This window comes from Notamacropus eugenii, chromosome 5, assembly GCF_028372415.1.
Source record: "Notamacropus eugenii isolate mMacEug1 chromosome 5, mMacEug1.pri_v2, whole genome shotgun sequence".
Classification (NCBI taxonomy): Eukaryota; Metazoa; Chordata; class Mammalia; order Diprotodontia; family Macropodidae; genus Notamacropus; species Notamacropus eugenii.
In genome coordinates this window covers 66,043,872-66,065,000 of record NC_092876.1, presented here as the reverse complement: position 1 = coordinate 66,065,000, position 21,129 = coordinate 66,043,872, and the positions used below count along the sequence as shown (strand labels likewise).

The following is a 21,129-nucleotide window of genomic DNA, read 5'->3' as shown; positions in this document are numbered from 1 at the left end:
TCTTCCAAGCTAAACATCTCTGCTGAGTGCAGCCAATCTGAACCTTGGATGCCCATTCTAAGTCTTCCTCACTAGCTTTTCAATGGTGCTCAGAAGTGCTCCTCCTCCAGGTGTGCTGTAACCAGCATAGAAGGCAGCAGAACTGTCCCATCTCTTGTTCTGGACATGGGACTTCTCCTAATATGGCCTAGAATCAATTGTTTTGATTGTCTTTAAGCTTTAGTAACAAAAACAAGTCAAGTAAAGCAAATCCTTTACTTCAGAACATCATGTCCAGCACTCAAGATAGATTGTTCTCCCCTTTTAAAGGATGTAGGTTGGTCTGTTGTGTCTGTAAGGAGAAACTTGTTTTAGTTTGACTGTTAATGTTAAGTCACTATAAAGGCCAACTCCCTCATGCTAAAAGCTCAACAACTTGTGACAGGGTGGGACTCTGTTTATTTGCAAGTCTGGTTAGTTTTTGTCCTATCATACCCTATCAAAAATGGAAGAGTGGCAAACAGGTCCTTCATGACCCTGACCAACATGGCATCATCTGATTCCCCCTGGGACATGTAGATGGAGGATCCACCATCAAAGAATGGCTATGGTTCTAGAACTGGTATCGACAGCAACAGGTACAGTCCAATAATGATCTGGGGGATACAGAATCTGCTAAGTCTTTAGTGGTGGCACCCACAGACAGTTTAGTCATTACCTTTTGCCATATTTTTCAATGGATACAAGTCAGATGAATTTTGACCTAATAAATACAGAGTAATAGGTATAAGAAGAAGAGTCAGGACAATATTCTCTCAGATGAGAAAACAAAAATCAAATAAATCAATCATTTGGATCCCACAGTTTATGAGAGGAAAAAGGAAATTCCTTCTAGAGTTGCCATCTTTTACCAAAACAAAAAAAAAAAAATGGAAGCATTAACAACATTTTTTTTTTCATTTTAAAAAATAAAAAGTTCCCATCTAGATAGGCTAGAATGTTAGTACTAATCCACATGGAACTTATGACTCATCTAATGCAAAAGTTTGTTTTTATAGATAAGGATGCCAAAGCCTGACAAATAGCAGAATTGGTACCCTAACCACTCGACTACTAGTCCAATACTTGTCCAATTGCGTACTCTGAGATCAGTCTCCTAAACCCATCCTCCCATCATCCCCTCCACTGTAACAGGACTTTTGCGCCTCTTAATGTGAAATAATTTTCTCCATTCTACCTCTCCTTTCCAGAAGAATATTTTTAAATGCATAAAGTACATAGGATTAGAAAGAAAATCAATTATATTGAAACATAGTTACTAAAATATTAAAACAAACAAACAAGCTTACAGACTCCAGGTTAAGGACCTCTGATGATTAGAGGATCTCTAAGGTCTATGCAAGCTCTAACATTCTGTGACCCCAAACCAGGAATATGTAAATGGGCCTTCAAACATAATGCAGTCTGAATTCAGGCAGGACAATAGGACAATGCAACAAAGTTACCAATCCTCTTCTCTCAGATATGTGACCATCTAATCAAAACCTCTGGATCACCACTCTTCTGACATTGTACTTGCCTATTGACAGCTTCTCTCTTCAATCTCCCAACCCAATACTCTCTACTTAGAAGGAACGAACGTAACCCCAAGACAACTAAGTGACAAAGAACAACAGGCTAAAGGTAGAAACGGCCCAAGGGGAAATAACAACTATTTTTCCTCTTAGACACTGTCTGACAAACACCATCATCTGAGCGAAGAGGGCTTGAGCTCTTCTTTTGTGGAAAGTGTGCCAAGACAACTTCCTTCTTCTTTAATTCATGACCCCAAACCCCCCAAATTTCCACAGCCCATGTTCCCCACCCAGTCTTTGCTCCAATGGCACTCTCTTAGAAAAAGAAATAGTTTCTCAACCTAGTGCCACACAGAACTCTATAAAATTAGAAAGTCTCAACCACCACAAGGTTCGGGGCTGCTGTGTCTTATCCACAGGCTGGGAGGATCCTAGGTGGTAAGAACTGTTAAGAGCTGTTCAATAAATAGCTCCTCAGCAAGCTCACATGGGAATGCCTATTGTCCAAGGCAAACACTGAGGTGAATGAACGCACCAATCATTGCCCAGGTGTCATGTCACACACTTACCTTACCAGGGCATCTGGTTTGCTGAGCTGGTTGTTAGGGATACAGTTCTCCATTAAGTCCTTGTGCACACTCGGACTTTTGCTGGTGCACTTCTGCTTTTTCTCATTTTTACTGGATGAGGAAGGGATGCTCCCATTTGTGGTACTGTGACTTCGAGGGGAGGAGTTCACAACACCACTGGCATTTTTATAATTTTTGGATGAGGCAGTGCATGAGTCCTCCTTTAAGAGGTTTTCTGTGCTTCCTACCAGGTCATTATTCAATCTTTTACTATTGATATGGTTTTCCATATATTCAATCTCTTGTATTTTAGAGTCTACGGGCTGTAAAATATTGTTATTTATTCCAAGATTGTGTTTCTTGGCATCTTTTTCCTTTTCTTTCCCCTTTTCTCTGTATTCTAGCTCTGGCAAAGTTGTAGATAACTTTTTGCTGGTTGGAATGCCTCCGTTGTGGTGTAACAGCATCGAGGAATCCACATCAGACAATCCTTTGGCTGCTAGAAGATCAAAAACAAACAACACACAGCAGGGCTTAGTTTTCTACAAACAAAGAACAGATTGATTCAACACGTTATATTATCAATGGCTGGGACACTCCCTACACAATTTGCATCCTCATTTGGAAGCAATAACTACAGTACATTATACTGCTTTGGAAAGCAAATCTAAGTAGGCTTGAGGAACACTTGGGAAAATCACTTGCATGAAAAGTGAGATAGGCAGGTTCTTATGAAGTATCAAGATCAGGATTTCAGTATGAAGCTGTCCTTCTTAAGATGATATCGTGGTTAAACAAATAGCTCCAGGAAGATGTTTACGGAAAGGTAAGCAACGGCACAGCATGGTGGAAAAAACACTAGACTTGCAGTCAGAAGACCCAGGCTGCTTATTAACCTTTACCCTCATTCAGAGTCTCAGTTTCTTCATCTGAAAAATGGAGTGTTACAATAAACTTGTTCCACAGCACTGTTGAGGAAAATGCTTTGTAACCATGGAGTGCTATAAAAATGTGAGCAAATATTCATGGGCATATTGTGAAACAGGCAAGTCAAATATTATATCTCCATTTTACAAATGAAGAAACTGCAGTTGAACGTTAAGTGATTTGCAAGGCACCTCAAGAGCAGTAGTAGAACTGGACCAGTACCCAGGTCTCCTGACTTCCAGTTTGAGTTTTTTTCTAACATAGCACACTGCTTCTCCAAGAGAAATACTTCAAAAGTCTTTTTTTGTTGTTGTTGTTGAGGCTTGTGATTTCATCAGTGTTGGGAACCCACAGTAAAGAAAATTCCTCTGTTAATACAACTAACAGGGGCGCTGAGTGGCCAAGTCATGATATATTATCAGAGGCAAGATCTGACCCCAGGTCTTTTTGATTCCAGGACAGCTCTCTAGCTACTGTGTCTCTCTGTTTAAAAGCAATAAAGAACTATATTCATGTGAACTATTATTTTAATTAGAAACAAATTTTAAAATGTGATGGCTAGGGAAATGGAAGGCTCCAGGATTTAAGCAGTTGGTCCATATCATTTTATTGGGAGGCTTACAAGGAATTTCCTTATTTGCCTTCATATGGAAATTCTAATATATCTGCCAGGGAAAGAAACAGATTTCAGTTCTCTGCCACATGCGCACTGCTCTCAAATGTGATGCTTTCTACCTCAATGCTCTCGCCCATGATGCTCCTTATCCTTTGCCCTCTGACCCTCAGTCCCTATCCATCTTTTAGAGCATGACTATACCACCACCTCCTAAAGCCTTTCCTGACTCTTCCCATGCTCAGTAACTCACACAGTGAGTGTTAGAATTATTTGAGTGTATAGCTAATATTCGCCTACTAAACCAGGAGTTCCATGAGGGCAGGGACTACGTCTTATCTAAACTTTGTCCTTTCTCCAGAAACTAACTAGCACAAAACTTGTTCAGTACAAGTACGTGCTTAATAAACGTTTAACAAATTGAATTTAATTTTGGAAATGGCTTGAGTTAATTTTCCTACACTGTTTCCTATAGTCATGAGCCAGTCAGCCAGAATGTAGCCAGGTTTGTGGAATACACATTATCATCTTGTTCCTGAAACAAAGACACCAGATGCCACTGTCAGTTCTTCCATTTCTGCTAGCTAAGGGTTTCCCGTGGCTAGGTCTCATTAGGAAAAGCCCCACTTCAAAGCTTCATTTACAGTGTATTGAATAAAACCAATATAAATTGGGACCTAGTATATATTTCCCTCTCATCTTCATTCTGGGTAAATGCATATACACACGTACATATATATGTATATGTGTGTGTGTATAAAAATGCATACACACACACACTCACACACACATACACACACACACACACACACACATATACACACACACACCCCCATCTCAGCATCCTGACCTCAGTAACACTTTGGTTCTTGAACTGAACTAATAATTGCTCATTCAAAGTGCCTGCTTGGATACTAAGAATAAACAGCTGAACACCACTTCAGGTACACATCCTACCAAGGATGGCTAAGAACCTTCCTCAATGCAATGACTCCCATTTCTAGACCACTCGAAAGTTCAGAAAGCACTTTCCTCACAAACCCTGATGATGCTAGGAGGACAAATATTTTCATACCCACTCATGTGTGGTCATATGGCCAGTGGGTGGGGCAGCCCACATTTGAACCAGGTCTCTCAAGGCCAGGTCCAGCTTCATTGCACTCAGTCACACTGAAGGGTAAGGCAGCAGATACAGAACTTTCAGACCTACCTTCCTCCGCCTCCCTCTCTTGCCTCTGCAGCATCTGTTGCTCTGGAGGGAGAGCCTGTTGAAGAAGCTGCATGTAAAATTCATTCTCTTTCTGCACCTCTTTTTGTTTTCTTAACCGCATCTTATAGCTTACGTAACTTTTGAAGCCAAAGCCCAAGGTCACCACAGGGTACCCAATACTAGAAAGAAGACAGGTCAGTCAATAAAAGTAAGTTAAGATACATGAGAGAGACCATGTGTTTCATGTACCTGTGAGTGTACCTACAACTAGAACTACGAAGAAATTCTAGTTGACTGTGATGATGAGATCTACTATAGGAAATCATTCATTCATTCGTTCAAGGCAAAGCACTATACTGGGTGACAGAGAAGATACAAAGGTACATATGATGAGGTCCTTGGCCTCAAACAGCTCACTAACTAACAGAAATGAAAAAAAAAATTTAATATGAATTACATCATTCACATTTGAATAAATATAATACAGGTCATAAGAAGATGAGTAACTAGGAAGAATACAGAGTGCTATGAGAACATATAAAGGGCAATGAAACACTGTCAACATGCAGACAGAACTGTGGGAGGAGGAAGTTTATTCATAACAGACCAATGGGACTGAGTCTCAGGCAGGTCTCTGGAGCTCTCTGTGACTTCAATCACCAATCACCTGACATGGTCTTTTATCACCTTTAGGGAAACCTGATTTTCTTACAAAAGTAAATCAAACAGTCTAGCACTAGAACATGCATTAAAAGTGGAATATTTAGCCTTCTTGTAAGTGTTCCAAGAGCACAGGCACCCCTTGAATGATACTGCTAACCTAATTCCACATTAATTTCATTAAACTCTCATAACTACAAGCTGCTGCCAGTGGCCTAGAATCTCATTGTAACACTATTTGTTCAACTGCCATTACAAGAGTGTTTCTATGGAAGTGACTAGTTCCTATAGTACAGCTTCCCTTAATGTCTGGCAGGGCATGACTATATCATTTCATTCATTCATTCATTAACCATTAAGTACTGACTCTGTGCAAAGATGGCCTTTTTAAAAATCTTGGGTGAAAAACACTGCCCCTCCTTCATTTGTGTGAATATAAACTGATCTCAAGGTTAGAATATCAAATCCACTCTGCCACTGTTCCGGACTCCTGAGCATCAGCAGGCAGGGCTCAAATGCAGGCAGGTGCTTTAGCCTTTCAAGCTCTCTGTTGCCAGAAGGGCACCACCATCCCCTATTTCTGGGAAACTGTCCTGCAAACACAATGCCATGACCTCAATAGAGCCTTCACCCAGATCAGAGATGTCAAACACACAGCCCAGCAAACAACACTCTAGAGAGTGAGGTCCCAACCAGACTAAAATAGACTCGGGAAATATTTAACAAAGTAAATAAAAAGACAATAAACACGATGTTAATATGTGGTTTCTAAGTCAATACGCACCCACGGGGTCCTTATGTACAATTCAGGGGCTCCTGTTTCTGTCTGGGTTTGACACTACTGATCTAGATAAACATATAATGGATTCCACACCAACACCTGGTTGGTGTCACCTCAGGAAACTGGCTGTAGTAACTGTCCCAGTCTTTGGGAAGATGACAAGTTAAAACGTTTTCAGTCATCCTGAGAAAACAAACACTTTCATAACCTGGGAATAAACTTGGTTGGCATCTAAAATCCATTAATCACCACAATGAGTCCAAGTGTGGGCATATTATAAGAACGAAAGTAATAGATTATATTGAATTTATTTTACTCATACAATTGTGCTAAATGTACAAAAGAGTGGATCTACATTTCTGGCTTAAGATATGTTCATTTTAACCTATGCATTAAATATTAGCAAACATCGATAAGTTTGGAAGAGATCATATTGGGCAAATTGTTGTTAGCAAAGGAAACAAATGACAATTAGCTCTATTTTAAAAGACAGGTTTGCATGTTTCAAAGGAAGAAAAATATTTTTTTGATAACTGATAACTTGTGTACATATCCAAATACCAATATTTTAGAACTTTTCATTTTTTGCCTAAAATACAGGTATTTATTAGTTTCTCCTCAGAAACATGTTACTTTGAGTATCAACTGTAATTTTCAAACAAATTTTTATTGACTTTTGTTTTTATATCATTACAAAATTTCTCAAAATCTCCTTCCCTCTCAAAGAACTGTACCTTAGAGAAAAGAATAAAAAAAGAAAAAACAGTTCAGCAAAATTAACCCTATGCTGCCAAAGGCTGGTTCTCTTTGCAGGGCCCCACAGTCATAATCTCCAGACGAGTGATGAGGAGGGAAGGGAGGTGGTGTGTGAGGTTTACAATGTATTTATTTCACTGGATGGAAGGATACTACCCCATTAAACTGTGAGTACAAACAAAACCTCATGTTTACCCAGCACTTTAAGACTAATAAAGGTTTCTATCCCATATTTTATTTCATGCTCCTAAGAATCCTGTGAAGTCCCTATCTACTGCAAGGCAATGGAGGTTCCCAGAGGTAAATGGCTCACTGAGCGTTTCACAAATAGAGTTTTGGGAGAAAAGGAACAGGACCTGGTGGGTGACTCTCAATTCAGAGCTCCTTTCTCTACACTACAATCGGATCTCAGACACCAGGGATTTGCTGAGAACACTCTCTGGGTCAGGCCCTGTCTTAGGTACTGGGGAGATAAAGACAAAAATGAAACAGGCTTGTCCTCACAGAGCTGTCTGTCCAGAGAGAAGTAAATATGAAGTATGATGGAAATTCCAAGCTCCCTCTTTATAAAAATGATTCTCTCATCAAAATATTCATTGGTACAAATAAATGACACAGGCAAAATGAGGAATTTACAATATTGGCAATGCTTAAAATATGTAATAAAGAAGCTAAAGAGGCATTTAAAGACAGCTTAAAAACACACACGATACTCACCAGTGAGCAGCAAACGGACGACAGAGGTCTACATGAAAGTTCTTGAGATCTTTAAATCTAATCGCTGCTTCAATATAAACAAAGAGTATCCACAGGGACACTGTGGGCAAACACACTCCCCTTTCTGCAAAAAAAAGAAGAAGAAGAAGAAGAAGCAGCAGCAGCACAGAAACAGATATCAGCACATGAACTGAAGCAAACCTGAAGCAGACCTTGACTCAATTCCCATGATTTTCATTAAAGTTTTCAACTTGTTGGGAATTAAAAGGCCATTCATCCTTCCAAAGAACCAAGTAAAACACCTTCCAGATAAAAGGAGAATTTTTGTCAGTTTTCTAAAAGCCAAAACTATGTAAACATATTACAGACCTGACCAAGCATCATAGAATTTGGAGCTGGAAAAGACTTTTGACACCATCTTGTCTACCTGCTCTATTTTGCAGATGAGGAAGGTAAGTCCTAGAATGGAAGGTGTATGCAGGCAAAAAAGACAAGGCTGAATACTTCTGATCCAACATAGGTGCTCTTGAGAGATTAAAGTGAAAGAAGGGGAAGGGGAAAAACAGAGAGAGGAGAAGAGAGAGGCAAGGAACAAGGAGAGAGAGAGAGACAGAAAGGGAGAGGGAGATGAAGAGAGGAAGGGAAAGAGAGAGGGAGAAGGGAAGGGGGAGGGAAGAAAAAAGGGGAGGGGGAGTAGAGGGGAAAAGAGAGAAGGAGGAGATGGGGAGAGAACTGGAAGACAGTGAGGGGAGAGAGAACATATGCACTAACTTGATTAGAGAAAGCATGAGAGATTACTCAGAAAAAATAGTAACTATAGAAGAGTGTATAAGAAAAGACAGAAAAAGTGATTATCAGTAACTTGGAAATACTCAAGATCCTTTTCCTAATGGTAACTGGGATAAGACTGGAACCACAGGATTTGGAAGGGCTATTCTGTGCCATTAGTCCTAAGCTTCTCCTTTCACAGAGGAGGCCCAGAAGTGAAATGCTTTGCCCAAGGTCAATCACTAAGGAGATTAGTGGCAGAGCCAGGCCCACCACCCAGGTCTCCAAACCATCAGCCCAGTGTTGTCCCCTCACACAACAATGCTGTAACAACACAGTCTATTTGAAGACAGGGATCGCTACCAACGGCGTTATTGTAGGTCCAGCATACAACTGCAGAAACTGGATTCCTCCAGACCAAAAGAAGAGAAATGCTTCATGTGTGTGTGTATAAAATATACCAAAGCCAAGCCATTCTCAGGATGGTGGCCTTTCATAATTCAGGTATAAGCCCTTCTCTCTCTCTCAGAGAACTTTTCCATTTTCTGAGTTACCAACGTAACCTTCCCCACTTCCTCAGCACCTTCTGGAAATATCTTTTAATCGTGCCCAGCCCCTTCCACTGTAATTTTCCCACCAAAGAAAATTTCCTATGAGCAATAGCAGGAAAACGAATCCCAGACTTATTAAATCACACTCAATCCTGTCCAGCACAGCAAGCTGTGGACTCAAAGGTTAAGAAGCATTTGCTATCATGAATGAAAACATGTTAACTTGTTAACCTGTTCCAAATACCATTTTGGAGCCTAGAACAGGAGGTGCTATCACAAATAAAGGCATCATTGGTGACACTCACATGGCTAGGACCCTGTGGATAACACCAGAAAGCCATTTCCAAACAGTTCTAATAAAAATGGCTTTCAACTGCTAAAACAGTTACAGACTCATAGCACATGAAAGCCGGAAGGGACCTGAGAGACCAGCTAGTTCAACCTTCAAGTCATTCTGGCAGAGTCAGGTCAAGAAGCATTTACTTACTATGGGCCAGCCACTGTGCCAAGTCCTGGATCAGCACCTCCATTTGAGAAATAAGAAGACTGAGGCCTGGAAAGGTGAGGTGACTTACCTAAGAGCCTATGATGACCCAGGAGAAGAGCTAGGATGAGGAACTGTGTTTTACTAAAAACAATACCCATAAAATGGTGGTTCAGCCGGCTCTATGTACTGATATGAGGACTAGGGTAGGCTGGTGGTGCTTTACAGATGGTACCTATGTCCAAGTAAGAGTTAAGTAAATAGCAGCAGTGTGGAAAGCATTACAAGATAGGAGAGTGAACGTGCAAGTTTCATACTGACAGCAGAGACCTTAAGAGAGCAAGGACTCAACTATGGCTGACTACCATGATGCCTCACCGTGTCATGGAAGAAACCCTGAGTCATCTCGTAAAACAAACACACTGTGGGGGGTGGGGTGGGAAAGGGGGAAACAATTCACAATTTTGCTTTTCTTTGTATCCCCAGTGACTAGAATGATATCACAGCACAGAGCTCAACAAATGCATGTCAGTGGTGGATTATTCTGGCAAAGTCCAAGTCCTGACAAACCAATCACAGGTTTCCTGTTGGCTCCTAGCCGGTGATGGCCTGGGTCTACCATATGAGGACCAGCCTGGCTAAGCAGAGGTCTTCAAGAAGAGGCTAAGACCCACCTGCTAGGAGTGTTGCAGGAAGGCTTACTGGTCAGGCCCGTATGTGACTAGATGGCTGCTGAGGTCCCTTCCAGCTCTTGGATACTGAGATTCCAACGTTTGGAAGCTCATCACCACATGGGCTTCTGTATGATAACTTTATTAGCAACTGTCAAAGCCTCTCTAGGCCCTGTAGTCTCCACCACTGGAAGGAGCACTCACATTCATAAAATCATGGCTCCTTCAAATATTTAAATAGCCTACTTTTATTAAGCTTATACAAGAATATGAACATAAGTTGCTCTATAAGACCTCAATTTTGGTGTAGCGAGGTGGCACACTGAATATAACACTAGTCTTCAAGTCAGGAGAACTTGAGTTCAAATGTGGCCTCAGACACTAGCTGTGTCATCTTGGGCAAGTCACTTAACCCCAGCTGTCTCTAAAATAAACAAAACAACAACAACAAAAACCTGAATTTCCTCATCTGAAGAATGGTGGGTTGGAAGAGATTATTTCTAAGTTCTTTTTAGCTTTATCATTCTATGACAGATCTATCATTATTTGTTTGTTTTTCATTAGTGACAAAATCCTACAGGTTCAGAATTGGTCCAAGAGTCAGGGTTTCTTTGGCCTTTGAAGAAATACAAAAATTATACCAGCCAACTCTTTTCATTTAAAACACACAGTATCTGGTCCCCATGTTATTAAACAAATAAGCTACATATTCTTTGCTAAAGACCAACTATGAAGAACAAGTGATTGTGGATATGACAGACTTGAAGACTGTATTAAAAATGAATTCCTAATTTTTTCATAAGTTTTGCACTGAAGTTTCATTAAAGATACATGAAAGTATCTACAAGTTAACTGGCAGATTACAAAGATGCTGGATTAAAAACTACTAAAAAGTCCTAATCAAATAACTAACAAGATAAGCTGAAGGCCAGTCCCTTGATGAAAGTAATCTATGCAGAGACTTGGGTCACAGAATACTAGACTTTCCCCATCTACACTCAATTTTTTTTTTTACAGACAAGAAAGCTAAATCTTTCAGAGGGTGACTTAATCAAGATCACAGTTAAAATCTGTTGAGATTTTAACCCACAGTTGTTGAGCACAGGGACAAAACAGAATCCAAGTCTCCTGACTCCCAGGCCAATGTTCTTCCATAAGCCCCAACTGACTCTAACAGTAAACTGGAAGACAGCTTTAAAATGCACAACTTCGTCCTCACGCTATCACATTTTATGCCAAAAGTTTTTTCTCCTGTTTTGGAATTCAAAACTATTAAAAGTTCCAGTTCATTTACAAATCTCAAAGACTTACCTGTATGCCAGACGTACTGTACCCATACATAGGTGCTGGCAGCAAAAAACAGCCATTGTATAGGGATGAACAGGAGACATATTATATTTGAGGTGAATGCTACACAAACAAAAAATACAGAGAAGGCCTGAAGGAAAAAAGAGAAACAAAATATGAGAACATGAATTACTTTCCATCAAACAGGTTTTTATACTTTCTACACATCTGGAAGTAAATTTCTAAAAGAACTAAATACAGTTAACGCTAGGGTAGGTTAGCGACATTTAAATTCAACGTGAATATTTAATGAGTGGTAGTTAATTAAGCACAGGACTATGTCTCTGCATCAGAAATGATTGCTGTTTACGTCATTTAATTCCCTAAGGAGAGAGGGGTCTGAACAAAGCAAGATTAGCCAGCACTGACTCCATTCATATGAATGCCACAGGGTTTAAACCCGAAAGACTTTGAGTTTTAACCCAAAGAAGGATGAGCTTTGGTCACCCAACTTTGCTACTAAACGTTTCATGGGAGGCTGGTCTCTGTCTCCAGGGAAGGAGCAGAGGCAGTCGTTTTATGATACGGTCCCACCATCAGCAGGACCTAAGATGTGGATGGTCTTTCACATGCATATCTGAAAAAGTGTAGAGTATCTTTCAGTAGGCTCCTTTTGTAAACTAAGGTAACAGGGGGGAGGTGAGGACAGGAGGGAGGCAGGGAGGTTCTACTTGTAAGAATGCTCTAGAACAATATTAAATGGCACATAGCAGAAATCAAACTTCTGACCCTGGCTCTGCTTTGACCCAATGAACTATACAGCCATAGGTATCATAGCAAAAACCAAAATAAAATAACAACAACAACAAAAACCATATATATATATACACATATATAATTATATAATGCAAATGTTGATAATAACATGTTTATACTTGTACAGCACCTTACAAAATTCATTATCTCATCTGATCTGAATCAATACTTCAGAGTATAGCTGGATAATCATTACACCCAACTCCTCAGACCCAATTCTGCTCCTCAACTTCCTTTTATCAGTCTGAAGGATAAAGAAAGTCATAAGATTTTTGGAGCTAGGAAAGCCTTTAGAAAAAAATCTTCTAGTCTCTTCATTTCTATAAACTCCTAAGGAGTTTTGGTTTTGCCTAATGGAATGTGAGGCAAAATGCCATTTGGAGCTATACTGGGGCCAAAGACTAAGGTAATGAAACTCAAATTGTACCCATCTACCAAAATCTACCTGAAACATTTCCATTATAGCCATTAGAGGTTTCCCTGAAAAGACTATGAAATGAAATCAATTCTATATTATATACATTGGAGTTGGAAATCATTTTTTGTAAACATACCAAACCCTGATATCTGAAGGAATCATAAACACTTCTGATGAAAAGCCAGAATGGCCACAGGTATTCAAATCTGAACTCCAGGACAAAATCTGCCAGCAACACAAGTGCCCACACTACCAGGAATTTCAGGTATAAAAATGTACTGTAAAAGAAAATAAAAACAAAAGTGTTAATTCAATGGCAGCTGTGAAGAGCTAGAAGAAAATCCACTACTTCTGATCAAGAGAAATATCTAAGTAACCACAGGTTACAACTCAAAATGTACATAAGGAACCCTGCAGGCTGCATATTGACTTTAAAAATCATATTAACATTCTCTGTGTTCTACTGTATTTTTATTTATTTTGTTAGACATTTCCCAATTAGATTTTAAACCAGTTCAAGATGCACACACTTGGAAATGTTGTGGGCCACGTGAGGGCTACAGGCTACGTGTTTGACATCTCTGGTATACATCATAAAAATAAAGAAGGTAAAGGATAAAAGGAGAAGCTGTTATAGCCCACCTAACTCAGTTTTTTACTTTTAAGTAATTCTCATTTTAAGTCCCATTTATTATCAAGACAAGACAGACACTTCTGTGCCAAGTCTGGCAATGACCACAAGTACTTAACTACATTTAGGGTGGCAAAAACATTTAAATTTCACCACTATTTAAAAACGTGTTATTTGTCTGGCTTTGAAATACTGCAACACTCTCAAAATTATAGCTTGCAAGCTGTTCTTCATTAGAGGAAAATGTCATGGTTGAAAGGCCTCAAATTTGCTGTTTCCCCACCCCTTTTACATCTGTTTGCAGAGTCCATGAAGTTCTTGAGACATATCCATGCATGCATGCTTCAAGGGTTCAGTCTGTTTTTCCTTTTCTCCTCTGGCCACTCAGTGCTAATCTGCACACAAATAAAAACCAAATAACCCTCCAAAATAGCCAGGGGTAGTGAAAGTAACTTAGGGACCAGATGTCATCAAGCTTCCTAGAGACTTAAGACATTATAAAAAAAATACTGTACATTTACGAAAATATATAGCATTTGGCCACGTTCCTTGCTAATTCTCTTCCTTGCCTCTCTATGATCCTCTTCTCTCCCAATTCTCTTAGAAGATAAAATAGAATAATAGGATGTTAGAAATGGAAGGAGTCTTAGAGACCAAATTCCCTCATTTTAATATGTAGAGAAAGCCTAGAGTTGGCAAGTGGTTTGCCCAGAACTAAAAGGGGGGGATAGATTAAATAAACACAGAAATAAGAGAGGTGGAGTGGTGTAAGAGGAAGATCCAAGAGGCCAGAATTGGGAATCAGGTGATCTGTGTTTCAATTCAGATTGGCTCTGTTGCTTAGAAAGATCAGGTATATGAGGTCAGGTATGTGTGATCAATGGAATGTTTTTTAAAAAAAATAATAATCAGTAGTCCAGTTTGGCAAGTTTCTTAGCTGTTTCCTCCAGAAGGCTGAACTAGATGCTAGATGGCCAAGGTTCCTTGTAGTTCTAAGATTCATTCATTCATTCATTCAAATATTTTTAAGATCCTGAAGTTAGTATATATACCTCATATTTATAATCTCAAAATACATAAGACTAAGGAAAGGACAATATTTTTCAAGCAAGCCCAGTGTGGCTGATTCCTTTGGTCACTTACACTGCCCTATGCAGAGTAAATCTTTAAAGTGTATCCAGTAATACATCCCATCCCCTCCCGCCCAAGTCTATTTTCCTGCCTCTGTCAGTTTTGTACTAGATGTAATTCAGATTTTAAAAAATGTACTAGAAAATCTGTTGGATTTGCAAAAATGTACAAAATAATTTTGCCTTGAATTTTAATATACATTTCAATGCTGAAATAATAGGGAATAAATCTAATTAGCTGAAGGAAATTGTAGTGCGCCTAATAACCTTATGGAGGAATATATGCACAAAAAAATCAACAAGTATTTATTAAGCACCTACTAGGTGCCAAATATTGTGTTAAGTAAAAGGATTATAAAAATAAAAGCTCCCAGACTTCAAGTAGTTAATATTCAACCTGGGGGGTATAAACATATACACAGTTATGCAAATAAAATAAATTTGGTGGTAGGCACCAAGATTGGGGAAGGAGGATCAGAAGAGGTCTTTTGAAGGAACTGACACTTCAGCACCTTGACAAAATGTCTGAGTTCCAGGAGGTGTAAGCAATGAGGGAAAGCTTTGCCACATAGCTGCAGCTCACAGAAGTAGGAACAGAATGCTGTACACAACACCAAGGGGGCCAGTTCGGCCATAATGCAAGGTGCCTGAAGGGGAGTAAGTACTAAGCATGAAATCTAAAGAGAAAGGCTGGGGCAAAGGGGAAAGGGCTTTAAATCACACAAGAGATTGTATTTTACCCTAGAGGCAGTAGGGAGCTTGAGGAGGCAAGTGATCACTTCAGTAGCTATGCAGACGACAGAAAAGGGAAAGTCTAGATGCCATGAAACCAACTCAGAGACTCCTACAATAGTTCAGGTAAGAAGTGATGAGGGCCTGAATCAGGTGATAGTGCTGGAGGTGGAAGGAAATTGAGAAGTACAAAAGATGCTATGAAGGTAGAACTGCCAAGATTTGGTGAATGATTAGACATGTTGAGTGAGGGAGAGTGAAGAGTCAAGGATAATTCAAAGGCTGCAAAACTGAGTGACTAGAAGGATGTGCCCTTGAAAGAAACTGGGAAGTTTGGAAGAGGAGGAGATTAAGGAGCAAGATAACGAGTTCAAGTTGGGGTACAATGAGTTTTAAATGGTTATAGGACAGCTAGTTAGACATATTCAATAGGCAATTGGTAATACTGGATTCGAATTTAGGAGAGATTAGATCTGTGAATTATCTTCATAAAAATGATCATTGAACCTATGGGAGGTGATGAGGTCATGGAGCTTTAAGGTACACTGACAGGGAGTAAAACCTGAGTCATCCATTCATCCATCGATCAATGAACTTTATTAAGCACCTACATTGCGCCAGGGATACAAAGAAAGGCAAAAGCTATCCCTATCCTTAAGAGGCTCACATTCTAATGCAGGAGACACCACGCAAACAACTATGAACAAACAAAATATGGACAGTATAAACTGAAGGTTGTTATTGGATGTTATTGTGTTTGTCCTTTGTTCTCAGAGAGAACCATGACATCAAGACGATGACATGACTTGCAGTTGACTTTGATGTGAGTGAGGGAGGGCTGGGAAAGGTCTCCTGAGCCCTCTGGGTCCAGTGGCCTGATATTCATTAGGACAGCTGGAGATGGCTCAGGAGGCAATGGGAGACCCTGGCCCTTTCAGGCTAAGGTCTTATAGCATTCTCACTTTGAGTGAGATACACCCATTCAATGAATAGTCTTCTTTAAGTTACTCAAGGGATGGCCCCTTTAATCAAAAAAAAAAAAAATCAAACTGGGAGAAGACCCTCAGGGTTCCTGAGTAATAGAGAAACAATTATATTTAGTATTTAATACTAAGTTGGAGGTGATCTCAGAGGGAAGTCACTGCCATTAAGGGGGTACTGGGAAAAGCCTCTTGCAGGAGGCAGGATTTTAGCTGAGACATGAAACCAGGAGGCAGAGGTAAGGAGGGAAAACATCCCCAGAATGGGGGAAAGTCAGGGTAAAGGCAGAGAAGAAAGAATATCTTGTTCAAGGAATAACAAGGAGTCCAGGGTTACTATAAAGGGGAATAAGGTGTTAACAAAACTATTAAGGTAGAAGGAGACAGGTTATAAAAGCCTTTAAAATTCAGAGAATTTTCTATTTGATGTGCAAGGTAATAGGGAACCAGTGGAACTTACCGAATTGTAGAGGAAGGGGTTGGTAAAGGGTGGTGATATGGTCAGAAATACACTTGAGAAAGATCATTTGAGCAGCTGAATAACAGTTAAACTAGTGTGTGGGCAGGATGTGAGGCAGGGAAGCCACCTAGCAGGCTGTTTGAATAGTCCAGGCATGAGGTGATAAGGGTCTATACCAGGAAGGTAACAGGGCCAGAGGAAGTAGGGGAGCACATGGGAGAGATATATCAAAGGTAGAAGCACATACCCTGACAACAGATTGGATATGGGAGTAAGAGAGAGTGGAGTCCAGAACCTGGGTAACTGGGAGGATGGTGGCACCTTCCACAACATCTGAAGGGGAAAGGATCTGGGGGAATTCAATTTTAGACATGTTGAGTTTAAGATGTCTACAGGACATAGACTTTGAGATGTTAGGGTTGGATAAACAGACCTGATATACATGTGCAGAGAAATGAATAAATTAGCAATAAGCTGAAAAACATCATGAAAACCCAGAGAATAGTGTCTAACAGGAGAAGTTAACACTGCAAATGCTTTGAAGAGATAATGAAGACTGAAGAGTTACAAATAGTTGGTGAATTTGACAATTAAAATATCATCAGGAACCTTAAAGAGAATTAGTTTCAGTTGCATAATAAGGTTGGCAGGCAATGAGTTGGGGAGTGAGAGGAGTGAAAGCAAAGGCAATAAAAGCAGACATCTTTTTCTAGGAATGTTGCCACATAAGGGGAAATTAGGATACTAGTTTTAGGGGATGTTGTTGTTAAGTGAAAGTTGAGGGGAGGTCCTGGGTGTAGGGAGCAGGGAAGGAACCAGTAGATAAGAAGAGCCTGAAGACTAGGATGGGGTAGGGGTGGGGGGGCAGGAAGAATGATTACAAGGAAAACTTACAAGAGAAGTTGGAAGAGGACAGCATCACAGGTACAAGACAAGGCTCTGAAAAAGAGATTGGCCAACTTTTAGTGAGAGACTAAGGATGGGAAAGGAGATGATAAGGAGTTTTGAGACCTAAAACAGAGGAGAGGAAGAAGGCTCAGAGTGAATGGTCTATCATAATGTATGAATGTATGAAGTGAGTCCTACTGAGAACAGACAGGGAAAAGCTGAAAGGAGAGGTTTGGAAATACAAGAGAGTCAATTAGGGGACAGTAAAAGGATTGGCTTGTGGCAGTTAGGGCTCAGTTGAATCTACCTCACAAATCTATAAATGATCCACTCAGTACGACTTCCTCTCACTCAGGAGCACATGAGTAAGCGTGTAGACAGTGGGAGGCAATCTATGTCCGGGGCTTGGCAAGGCATCAGAAAGGACCTACGTCAAGGAATTCAAGAATAGAGGGCAGTGGAAAGCTGAACTGGTAAAAGAAAAAGTCAAGACTAGAAAAGTAAGAAAGTGAAATGAACAAGGTGATGGCTTGGAAGGGTACAACGGGACAGAAAGACTGAAGGTCATGGGGAGAGCAAAGAATGAGGTACAGGGAAAGTTGGAAATGGGAGGAATTTCAAAGGGTTCAACTGAATTTTGGAGTTCTCAACATGGAACACTTTCAGGAAATGATGAAGTGATTATTCCTACGGATGGTTGAGGTGGAGAAAATGTGTATGTCATGGAGTGTGAAGAGGCCAGGCTATCTCAGTGACAGCAACATGTATATTGAAGTTTCCCAGCATAACAGCAGGTGGGAGGTGAAGTGGAAGACTAAGATTGAAATCTGAGAAAAGAGGAAAAATGTCCTGAAAGCTAGCAAACAGCTGCCATTAGGATCTGTACAAAGTGATACACAGCAATGGAGTGACCTTCCAAGGAAGAGAGGAGGTAGAAAGAGGGTCTGGAAGTGGCAGTGGGCTTCAAAGTGTGTGCCCCAATGCCTTGGAGCATGAGGGAAGGTGCAATACTGGAGGACTGGCAGTGTGGCAGCCATCTCCTGGGGAGTTCGTTGTCTCTGAGTGACAGGCGATCAAAGGTACACCAGAGTAAAAAGGTCTAAGATGAAGGAACTTTGAATGAGTTACTGAATTATCACCAGGCCTCCCTGGAAGCCTTTCCAACACAATAGGACCCATCAGAGCTTGGCTTCTGCCATTGACTCAGCCAGAGGTCACCCTCCAGAAGATAATGGGGCAAAGAACAAAGACTTTTAATGGAGATTCAGACTATATAGGTGAAAGAAATCAAGTGCTGAAGAGCTTTTAAAAATAATTAAGTACATTCAGTGATATGACATCCACAGTAGTACAACATTTACTTGTCAAACACTTTTGCTTAGAACTTATTCTAGTAGCACAATAAGCTTCTGTTGGCTAAAGTGGGGAGGGGTGGGTGGAATCAAGAAATCCACACCAACTAGAAAATGACATTCACAAACCCCAGTTGCCTTTCAGTTTCATTGTGCTCTTCCTGTTGTCCACATGAGTACTGTGTCCTCATTCTCACTAAAAGGCATTAAATCTTCTAGAAGGTGGCACAAAAACAATATGCAATTCATTGGAAGGAAAAGTTAAAACAGGTATCTGGCAAGATTCTTCATGAACTGAGATAGGGAACACTGATCCCCATGCTGACTTGACTGGAAAGACCACTTTTCACGGAAATATTTTTTCTTCATTTCAAGAATTTGATTTGTTTTGAAGAGGAATTAACATTCTTACTGAAGTATTCCTAAAGAAATTTTAAAAATTGAATGGAAAGGTATTTATTTCCAGGATTTAGGGGTCCAGCTCTGGAATGAATAAAGAGGTTTGCCATAGTTATCTACCAGTACCCAGGAGGATAAGAAATACTCCCCCTGCTTTCTGCCCCAAGCTCTTTGAGGCATGGAAGGATCCCAGTGTAGCATGCAGCATCTTGTTTCATCATTTTAAGACAGCCATACAAATGATGACAATGTGTTGGGATTAGAAGGAAATGAGAAAAATTCAGTGTTACACTTAGAAAGGAAGAAAAAGAAATGACCATATATTTGCCAACTGCTATGGATTCTTCTGCCTTGGCTCAAGCACTTGATGGTGGGCACCATTCACCTACTTCATATTTTCTTCAATAACTAACTTCACAACTTTAGTGTTCTTAAGGATTATCAGTCTTTTTTGGCACAGTTTTGAAATGGAGTTCTTTCACTAAATTAGACAGCTATTTATTTACTGTATCCCAATTATACATAAGGGCCCGTACCAGCCTGGGAAGATACAAAAATGGACCTTGACCTTGATTCTTCCTTTTAAGAAGTGTCTTATTAGTCAGGGGAAAGAAGTGTTATAAAAGTCAGCAGCTATTTAGTAGGGGCCTACTATCTGCAAGAGCTTGCAAAGATGAAAAAATAACTGTCTCCACCCTCAGAAGTTTTACAGTCTCACAAGAGAGGATACAAGTGTACAAAATCAAATGTAACATAAGGTAAAATGCACTTGAGACAGAGAGCCAGGAACTTTTAAAAAAGCAGACATTACTTTCAGCTTGGGAAGTCAGAGAAAGTTTGTTGAAAGAAAGGGAACTTAATCTAGGTCTTAAAGAAGTAAGATTGAAACAGCTGAAGATGAATGAAAAGTGTGTGCCAGCATAGGTAAGAGTATGGAGAGCAGAGAGGGCGTGGATGTGACCAGGAAATGGCTGAGCAGTCCAGTTTGGCTGCAATATAAAGCTCTATAAAGGGCAATCATGTAAAATAGGGTTGGTGTCAGGAAAGTTTTTATGAAGAAGGTAGCCTCTCAGCAGAGTCCCAAAGGATGGATAGGATTTCAGCAAGTCAGAGTTGGGGAAGTAGAGCATTCCTAGAGGAGGGGACTGGAAAAAGAGGGATGGGGAGTAGGTCTGGAAATGGGAAAATAATCCAATTTGACAGAAGCAATTTGTGAGGGGAACAGTAGGAGACAAAGCTGGAACGATAGGTTGGGGTTGTGGAGGACCTTAAATGACAGTCTAATGAGTTTAGATTTTATCTGTAGGCAAATGCCAGCTCGGAGAGATTTCTGAGCATGGTGGTGCCACCATGATGATGAAAGACCATCTTTGACAAAGGAGTGCCCTTCAACCTATAACAGGTGTTAAACACAAATAGAAAAGGAAGCTTGTGGGCCACATATTGACCCAGAAAGCAACATATTTAATTATCTATGTTTTACTGTGTCTTTATTTGTCTTGTTAAATATTTCCCAATTATGTTTTTATCTAGTTCAACTGCCCTTGGTATTGTTATGGGTTGCACACATGTGTTTGCCACTTCTGCCCTACAACTTGTTCCCCAAGGCTCACCTTTCAGATTGACCCCATTCTAAAAGACAAAGAGCAGAATCTAATGAGGAAGGTTGTTTTTTATTCCTATGCTTGTTCTTTGTTTTGGCCAAAGGGGACCATCTCACAGAACTAAAAGATTTAGGAAATTTTGTGAAAGAAGATAACCTTATAAGAAATAATA

At 40.1% G+C, this 21,129-nt stretch overlaps 1 protein-coding gene across 2 annotated transcripts in view; it reads right to left on the bottom strand.

The window, feature by feature from the left end:
• The window catches only part of MACO1 (macoilin 1), a 78,325-nt gene that overhangs the window by 44,218 nt on the left and 12,978 nt on the right, over positions 1-21,129 (bottom strand). For both annotated transcript variants that reach the window (XM_072609360.1, XM_072609359.1), the window contains exons 2-6: positions 12,918-13,059; positions 11,572-11,698; positions 7,787-7,910; positions 4,873-5,051; positions 2,123-2,621 (exon numbers count right to left, since the gene is read on the bottom strand). In XM_072609360.1, coding sequence (XP_072465461.1) covers positions 2,123-2,621; positions 4,873-5,051; positions 7,787-7,910; positions 11,572-11,698; positions 12,918-13,059 — 1,071 coding nt within the window. The remainder of the gene's footprint in view (positions 1-2,122; positions 2,622-4,872; positions 5,052-7,786; positions 7,911-11,571; positions 11,699-12,917; positions 13,060-21,129) is intronic.